General features: G+C 39.2%; 1 protein-coding gene across 2 annotated transcripts in view; it reads right to left on the bottom strand.

Annotated features, from left to right (window-relative positions):
• Nucleotides 1–1926: 1926 nt before the first annotated feature.
• slc2a4rg (SLC2A4 regulator) overlaps nucleotides 1927–9797 on the bottom strand; it is a 40037-nt gene continuing 32166 nt past the window's right edge. For both annotated transcript variants that reach the window (XM_023401839.2, XM_023401840.2), the window contains 2 exons: nucleotides 8758–8885; nucleotides 1927–7978 (listed from right to left, as the gene is read on the bottom strand). In XM_023401839.2, coding sequence (XP_023257607.1) covers nucleotides 7867–7978; nucleotides 8758–8885 — 240 coding nt within the window. In that variant the 3' untranslated portion in view covers nucleotides 1927–7866. The remainder of the gene's footprint in view (nucleotides 7979–8757; nucleotides 8886–9797) is intronic.

Here is a 9797-nt window from a genome sequence, read left to right as displayed (position 1 = left end):
TGGTATTATTGTGAATATGAAGGGCTGCGTGGAAGAACTGGCTAGCTTTTGAAGACTGCATCTTGAAACCAAGCTGATTTTATTTAATTTTTTCTAGTTTCTACTGTATCACGCCTTCGCATGACACACAATCAAGTAGAAATGCAGCATGCAGACCGAAGGCTGTCGAGTCTACATGCTGTATTTCTATCCGCCAGCGTTTTACTGGCTTGAACTTTAGTTCATTTAGATAAAGGGAAAGTGAGCGCTGCAGTAGTAACTCTGGGAAATATTTTGTTGCCAGTGCTGGTCATACACATCAGGCCTCCCTGCTAAAGGTGCCATGGACTGCACTTCCCATAAACCCCCACTGAGAAAATCAGTACAATGCGATCTGTGATGCTTTCTTCATGTCTGGCAATGTCTTTATTTTATTGGTATTATTTATTGTGTTTTTGTTTGACCCATTTATTAAATAGTTGTACTTTTCTGGGGTGAAAAAAGAAGAAAGACAATGGGGTAGGATTTTTATGAATGTCAATGGTGGGTGTGGAAGGAGCCCATGATCAGTGACAAATCTCTGTCCTGTGGTGCTGTTGTGGCCACTTGAGAGACGTCTGGATGTATGTGTGACTCCCCGTTCCTGCGCTCTTCTCACAACCTGTACTGTATGTCTTCTTCCTCATACTGGGTTGTACTTCAGGAAAAAGTCTGCCATCAACCCCTCAATATGTGCCTCAATGACATTTCACCTGTGTGCTTGTGAGAGTGCTTGTTTCCGAGAGACGACTGAATATTTGTATTGATGGAAAGAGATTACTGAGATGTGACTGATCAGATTAGAGGTGCAAAATGTTTGAGGATAAAACTTCAAAGAGACAAATCATGATGGGCGACTAGATTCTCCTTCCCACCGTGTGTTGATGACCTTTTGTGCCCTGATTCTGTGGTCTTAACTGCATGCCTGTGTTCATTTTGTCATACCAAAGCGACGTCTTCGGCATCTGCACACAACTGTCTCATTCCACGATGCAAAACTGGAACTATTTGCTCTTTTGCAGATGAATATGGGTATTCTTAGACGTGTACAAATTGCAATCCTCATTTAGCCTGTATAGCTTGATTCACACGTGCAAATCATGAAGCCATAGATATGGGTATATCTATATTATACTATATTTCAAAATTGGCGCTTTTTACTTTAGATTTTGTTCTTCTACTAAGAGTGATGTGTGTATACCTTCATATATATGAATTTATATTACTATTATATATTATTTATTTTCCTCTCTCAAGTTTCAGAGGGTCTTTAATTTGTAAAAGGTTGCCCTTGAAGCTTGAGGTTTGTTTATTTTCATTGGGAATATTGTTCAATATGATACTGACTTTATATTGATGATTATCATAAACCTGTGTTTGTAACAAAATGTGTTAAATAATCAAAAAAACCTGTCCTGTTTTTACACCTGTTTTGTTTTGGGCAGATTTAAGTGCTCTTGTGCAGATATTTTTTGGTTGATAGTACTGATCACAAAACATTTTTACAGTCAACCATGAGCCTCCTGTTTTGATGTTGGGGCTGGCCCGCCGGCCATCCAAGCCTCTTTCTAACTTCATGTTTAGTGGAAGAATTAGCTTGACTATTATTTGCAAAAACCAATCAGTCTCAATAAATTTTGAAATTGCTGCTGTAAAGAAGTGACCGATGTGTGCTGTGGCTTTTATTTTCTTGTTCCCGTCGGGGCAGTTTATGGAACTAGTCTTGTCGTTACAACTGCTGCCCACAAGGGGTCAGAATAGACAAGTCAAAGACAGTAGACACTGGAATGAATTCAGTCTACAATTTTACACTGGCACATTTCCTTATTTGGAATATTTCCCATTATAAACATCTCCTGCAGTGATTTATTCATCCACATATTAAAGTTAAAAAAAACTGGCAGCAACCGTCTTCCATTCAGGTTTATTTTCTTTCTGTCACATTACATCACATAGATCACATTATCAGCATCATACATGGTCATCCATCTTTCCAAGCACTACTCATAGGCTTGACATTCATACAAATACTCTGAGTGCACCACTCCTCAGAAAGTGCTTCCCCCATGTGCGTGGGACTGCTGATGAAGACCAGAGGCTGAGCCCACACACAGGAGAAATCTTGCCCTCCAGTGAAGACCCAAGGCTGATTTCACGTTTCCCTCAAAATGCTTTTAGCACTGTACGTGTGTATGTGTGTGCGCTGGGCTGCGATGATCATCTTTACATTTAGAGGAAAACAAACTTAATCAGCCTTGGGTTATCAGTTTCTGAAAGGGGAAATCTAACACATAAAACCCTTCAGTGTTGTATCTCCTAACAAGAAAACAAACAGGAAAAAAATTGAGCGATGCTAGACATGCAAAACAACCTCAAACTCAGCCAGACAATCAATCAATCAATCAATCAATGAGAAAACAAAAACATAGCAAAAGTCAGTTTTCACACCGGCCAGTGTAAGGCTCAGTAAAAACACAACAGGGGAAAAAAAATGGTCATGAAATGAGAGATCTGACACACAGAGGGTAAAAGCCTGGACAAACAATAAGAGCACAGTAGAAGAAGCCGAAAACTGAGTGGAGCTGCCATTGCAATGCATTTACATTTGATTTGGAAGGAGATCTATTGGCTTTGCTGCTGCTGGTTTACGCACAAATGAAAACTGACATTCAAGAAAGCAGCACATAGATTTTGACATATTTGGAAAAAACAAAGGCTTTTTTTTTTAATGCACATTTCAAGGGTTTAGTTTAGCTTAATATACTGGGTAAAGGCTTGGGTGGGACCACAGTAAAGCTGGATAGCACAAGAACAGGAAATGGAAAAGGACAAGGTGATCGGAGAAGAATCACTGTAGTGAGAAGGAAATGGGAAGGATATGTCTATTGGGAAACAAGTGGAAGACACTAGAAGCGTGCTGTCTGTTGGAATGTGCACGGCAGGATAAAGATTTCCACAAGGTTACAATTTTCATCATGACCAAAGGTTGATGGTTATCCTGCCTAACAACAACTTAACGTCACAACCACAAACAACATCCACAACAACGACACACATTCCGAGAAAAAAAAAAAAAAATAGTACTATTTGGCGGGGAGAAAGACAAAAGACGAACAGCAACAGTGTGAGCGAGTTGCCCAGATGTCACCAAAAAAGCTCAAGTTAGTTCTTGTTCCATTATAAAGCATCTCATTGCACAAAGTAAGATAGTAAAGCAATACTGCATGGTTGTGTTATGAATTAGCAGTGTGGCGACAGCTGTCAGTGGGTGTTAAAAGATTTGGATATCAAAAATCAGGACGCGCTACTGGTTGACTACAGGCGGTACAAACTAGCCAGCAAATAAAACAACAGAAAAGACTTTTTATTTTTGTAGGTTTTATACATTCAACGGGTTTTGTTTTTCTCCCCTTTGCCTCTAAGCTACAATATACATTGAATCTTTATGTGTTATGTTCACTATAGCTTCTCAATCGACTTTAAAAAAAAAAAAAAAAAAAAAAAAAAGAAAGAAAAATATTCTGAGCAACTGTACTGTAAAAAAAAGTTTCCTTTTCATATAACAGAGAAACAACAACAAAAACAACAATATATGAAAAAGCCTCACGGTTCTCTTTTGTTGCATATGTACAAGAAAGCCCTGAAACTGCAAATCCATCTACATCGTCACTGCACATCTCGTGTCTGCTTTCCATCTACTGTCAATCCCCAGTTTCCCTGCACACCTATGAAGTCAACTTCAATCTCCATCTCTCGTTTACTATGTGAAAGTTTTTAATCGTTGATCTATTTTGCAAAAATTCACCAATAAAGTTCTCTTGTCCGAGATCTGTACACAAGAGCAACTTTGTACCCAGAGTTTCTTTCAGGCCACGATGACCCAAGCCGCACTCAGCCGTGCCGAGCCAAGCCGAGCTCCTAATGATGCAGCCTGGGTTTTAATCTTCACGGGCCAGTTTAGTGCAACTCGAAAAAAAGAAAAAAAAAAAAGGTGGAATAGTGGCCAACAACCACATGAGCCTGTTAGCTTAACATGTGCTAACAGTCCCATTCACTGCCAGCAAAAGCATTGGCCTCTAACCCTGCTGGTGGAATCTAAAAGTGCTTACACTGAGGATGGAGAGAGAGAGAGAGAGCTGATGGGTTGCATTTGACACTCGATCTATGACCAAACCAGAGATAACAGAATCAAAAGTGGTATCCAGCACTAATAACAGTATCTACAGTTACCACCTCAGCTCAGTAAAATGTAAAGAAGCATGAACCTGTTTTTTTTTTTTTTTTTTTTATTGAAGTAAAGAAAGCACAAAGATGAGCTTTACGGATAAAAAAAAAAAAAAAAAAGTGTGTATTGTGAAAAAACTCCAGGCAATTAAACACTGTGAAGCATCTGCTATCAAGACGATAACGTGTAGCTGCTGACTGAGACCGGTGTTTTCCTATCACTGAGACAAGGCAGGTGCTGTTTTCGGCCCTTGGCACTCCTCCAAGGAAAAGGCAAAGTGACTGACTACCTAAGTACCACACTGTACTTCTCAGTACCACACTTCTGTGACTGCCAGCACCACTATGTTTAGTACGATAAATCTGACACAGAGAGAAAGACATTAACTGTCAAGATCACTTGCTAATAATGGGGGCCCCAGAGGTACAGAACCCCGATCCCTGACACCCCATTTATTCCATCGGGCAGTGACGACATCCCGCCCACCCACTCGAAAAAACAAAATCCTTTCACTTCAAAATTTGTATATAAAATGTCCATGTATAAAAACATGTCTTTGCGCAGTGCAACATAGTGCAATTTCATTAGGTCAGTATACCTTTTTCCTTTTTATGTTCTTTTCATTGGCACTTTGTGAAGTTTCTGATCGGAAGAGGCCTGCCGCCTGCTCTCACAAGCTGAGAGAGAGGGAGGCCTAGCTTATCTGGGATGCCACTGGAATAAACACTTTACAGGCAGGATCAGTAATTTTCAAAACAATATGGTGGTTTATAACAGGAACTGAATGAGATATTAAGCAGTACTATCACAGCAACCATGTGTGCTTAATGTTTCTGCCCATTGACTTCAAGCATGCAATGAGCAATCAGGCATCTGCTTCTCGTCTTTCATCGAGAAGTGATAACTGGTCACTTGTAACGTGGTGTCGGCCGACAGCAGACAGCGCAAGTGACCCTGTGGTGACAGAGGACAGTGCAGGTGTTTCTATGGCGACAGAGGTCTGAGAAGTCGCACTGATCCTCAGTCAAGGCGTCTGCTCAAAGTTGGCCTGCTCACACAGGGAAGGACAGGCACTGTGTGTGTATGTGTATGCGTGTGTGTGTGTGTGTGTGTGTGTGTGTGTGTGTGTGTGTGTGTGTGTGATAAGTTACTATGGTGATCAGGTAAGCTCAGTGTCAGGAGCGCTTCAAAAGTAGAGAACACACAGCAGAACCTACATTCAGAAAGCTGCTAACACACAGCGCAAAGGTGAATCTCTTCAAAATATATACATCTACTGTCATGACTGCCTATGTGAGCAGATCAGAAAAAAACCTGTTAAAGGGTCTTTTTTCCTCTTGTGGTGTTTTTCCTTCTGTGGATTGTAGGTCTAAGGATAGAGGATGTCTTAAGTGGTACAGACTGTGAAGCACCTTGAGGCAAATTAGTGATTTTGGGCTATATAAATAAATTAATTGACTGGACTATATGGTTGGGTATGGGCAGCAGGTTATCATCTTAAAAAGCCCAGTATTGTCTTTATCACAGTTATTTAAATCTGAAGTGTGACTGAGTCGACTCAGAGCAGGTTAACACCAACTGTACATTATTAATGAGGGGGAAATAAAAAAAAGCTCAACTCTTGTGGAAATTTTTCATTGCAGGAATTACTTAAAAACATTCTTAATTATGACCACTGATGTGTGGTTCAATCTTCTACTTCCATTAATAATATCACCAATAATAGATCATCATTATGTTCTAATTTCACTATTTCTAGAAAACAGAGTTGTAAGATTGCTTCTGACGTCTTTGAATGTTTTCTACCTCTTTTTGTTTTATATCTTGGAGATATAGAGATACGAGGCAAGTAAAAAATTGAATTTTAACATTAAAGGGTGCAATTCTCTTAGGATGGCCAATATTGCTGGAGATTGCGACAAAAACAAATATGACAGGGATAGATCAAAAAGTTTACAATTTCTAACTATCTAAAAATCTACCACCTATATCTCATCTAAAGCTTGGAAAACTTGACCCATCATTAACTATTACAGTCTTATTCTAAAAAGTACGATACCACTTTGGTACAACATCTTAAAACTTTTGCTACTTTTACTTAATTTGATTCTTACTTTTCATTTTTAAATGTCAGACCAGAGTGAAAGATACTTTTAAAGGATTAAACACATCTAGTGAAAACACGAGGAAAAGTCTCAATTTCTATGAAGTTAGGTTTGGTATCTACATATTGTTGCACTGCTGCTTTATGCTAATTATTCCAAAGATTAAAGAGTGGATAAGCTGTCCATTTCAGACTGTAAGAAATGAATTAGAATGCCTGACTTATTATCAGGTAGTGATTGTTGGGTTACGATCTCTATATTATTTACCTACATACATAATTTACATCAGTCAGACCGTAAGTTAAAGTTTCAAAGGGCAGTTATCATTCATGTATCATTCATTGTGGTAAACAATCTCTTTAAGAACATGAGCTGTCAAAGGAAAACATGAGCATTTCTGCCTCAATCACCCTAATAACAATGACAACCATAAAGCAAAAAAGACAATATTAAAATGCTCTAATTCTGCTGATTGCACAGTGCAACTGCTAGTTGCTTAAGCAACTCATTGTTGAAAATAAACTCTGTATAAGAAATAGTTATCGACTCTCTCAGTTATTCGCTGTGGTTACAGTGATACTCTAAAAGTCAACCTTTTTCTTCAAGGTGCATATCTTTAGGGTACAAGTATAGAAAAGAAGAGAGGGAAATATATAGGGAAAATATATTTCATATATCGTGTACATCCCTCTAAAATATTTTGGAAAGTCAAGGGAAAAACTCTTTGTACCACTTGGTGTGAAGTTTTTGTGCATTTCTGGAAAATTGCAAGAAGTGTCGCTGGCTGTACTGAATGTGATTGATGAACATGTTGTTAGATATGGAACAATATGTGTTTAAACATACAGTCGATACCTAGTAAGGCTGCAGAAGACAGTGATGTTAGATTCGGTATTGATCTTACACCTAAGCTGTCAGTTGTAAGCGAACAGGTCTTTTGCCTTTGGTAGGTTTTAAGTCCCTTAAACAGTGACAATGAAAAACGGATATGCTACAGAGGTCTTACTGAGCAAATCTGGTGTTAACCCTTGAACCTCCTAAGAGTCATTATCCACCTCGTAAACAGTAGCTTACATGATGCTCCTATAATGAAAAACAGAGTATACCAAAAAGCTTATCTGTAGTCTTTCAACATTGCCTTGAGTTGAGGCCGTGAGAAATGGCGAGAAACAAAAATCAAATCAGAAGGTTCAGAATCCAATTTAAATGTTTCTTTTTTTCCTTATTCATCAACAGAGTGAAAATGTCTCAGTCTTAGAAAAAGTCTCCAAACCTGCATAAAGTTTTTTTTTTTCTTGCTGATTTAGTTTTTAGTTGTTTTTACCCACCAGTTTTATTTTCTCTTTGTTTTTGGAAACGGAAAAGAGAGAAGGCAAAGCCCCTACTGGGCCAGAGGAAGCAGCACTGAGAGCTCCATCGTGAAAAAATCTCCCCTCGTCTCCCTCAGTGGAAGAGTCCACATCGCTGTCGCTCTGAGTGAGGACGAGCTCATCTCACAAACGTGGGAAGGGGACTGGATTAGTCGGTGAATCTCTGACAGGCTTTTTTCCAGCGACAGGCTGTGCACCACATGTCTCTCTTCTCCATGCCGTACACCTTTCGGCACTTCTTTGCCTCCCCACGGGGTTTCCTTGGTAACAGCAGATGTGACAGCATAAGGACATGCACACAGACTTCTAGGCTCCCACACGGGCAAAAAAACCACACATATATGTACAATGCGCTAGAAGGCACCTAAATGTGTCCATGCGCATGTAAGTGCAGGGGCTGACACACATATATATATATATATATATACAAATACACACAAATGAAGAAGTCTTTCCCTTAAACAAGTCAATTACTATCAAGTATGAACATGAATTAATACAGAGAAACCATCTTTGAAGTGGTTGATGATTTCATGCAAATACATTTTCTAAATTTGATCTGATGTTTGATCTGATGTGAGTCAGCGCCATGAAGAGCTGTGCAGGGTGCTGGCTGTGCAGAGTGTGTTTGTTGTGACTCTGGTTGGGCCTTACGAGAAAGTCAACAGAGGCCACATACTATTCAGAAATTTTAACATTAGAGCAATGACATAAATATGTGTCTCCATGTCCTTATTTTACATCCCACTGGCAATAAGCTATTAATTAACACACTGCTACGATTGTAATTATATTCAATTATTTCTGTGTTTGAAGGGTTAGGACAATTTAAGAAAGAAAGAAAGAAACACAATTTGGTATTGATAACCTTCACTGCTGAGTCATATGATCAAGATGCAAAATATACTAACACAGTCCCATACATTAGAATCATAGAGATAACTGCAGTACTCTTTGCCCCACTTTTTTTTGATTTAAACAGAATCACTTCTAACACAATAACACATACACATGCACACAGAAAACGGCTGCTGCATACCTGGTTCCTGGTATTGACTTGGCTGGTGGCGTTATTAAAGCATGGGTCTTGTTAACAGTGGTGTGTGTGTTGGCTGCCGGCTGCCGCTTTTCACCGATGCTCACTGTTCGGACGTGAGTCACAGGCCCCTGCAAAAGTGAAAAGACATCATAAGTGCATTGTTCAATACAGTACTTATAGAGTGACACCTCATGGTGTCTGGTCTGGTCAGTTATCAGAAAGACAAAACCTTTATCCCTGTCCGAATAAACTACAATAATTTATAGTAATACTGGTGTACCAGTTTAACTAACCGGTAAGAGTGTCTGTAGCTGATCGAAAAAGCTTGCCTCAATAATTTCAGATTGTACATACTGGAATGTGCAAATGATTTTCCTGTTTTTATACATCATCTTTTGGTCTAGCACTGCCATCAAGCCAGCAGTGAATTTTTCTTAGTGTACTCATTAGGGTTACATCTTTACTTTAACCAACATGCAAAGCACAGAGATCACAGAGACAGCTTTGGCAACAGCTGCAAACAACTTAAGGATCAGTGTTGTTTTCTTTGTGCAGCTTGAAATATTGTCGAACATTTTATACTTTTAGACAGACTTTTGGCCTCAGTCACTATTGTCATTCCTACAGTGCCTTACTAGAAGAACATTCTTTATTGCTTTTGATTAGCAAGAGCCACAATATAACCTTGTGGAGCTCTGTACGGTGCAACTTCAAAAAGCTTTCTATCTTTAGGAGACAGGCACGAGTTATCACAGTCACACGGATGACATCCAACTTTGCATTGCTGTCATTAGGCTTAAAATTGTCTTTTTTTCTGCGTTTATCACTGAAAAAGCAAAGTACAGACGTTGATCTGCTCCTTCATCACCAGCTGGCTGCACTATCTTGATGCTCTCCTTAACTGTTTCCAGAAAAAAGCAGCACAGTTCAAAATCAATTCATCAAATTCATCCGTACATGTTTCTAACTACAACCAGAAAAGATGGCATTACATACATGTTTTGTGTCCCTGCAGTGGTTGCCTGTCAGGCTTATTATTG

This window comes from Seriola lalandi, unplaced genomic scaffold (genome assembly GCF_002814215.2).
Source record: "Seriola lalandi dorsalis isolate HSWRI2012SDOR001 ecotype SW California unplaced genomic scaffold, Sedor1 jcf7180002053772, whole genome shotgun sequence".
NCBI classification, from domain to species: domain Eukaryota; kingdom Metazoa; phylum Chordata; class Actinopteri; order Carangiformes; family Carangidae; genus Seriola; species Seriola lalandi.
The sequence above is the reverse complement of the archived record's forward strand: the minus strand, read 5'-3'. Positions and strand labels throughout refer to the sequence as shown.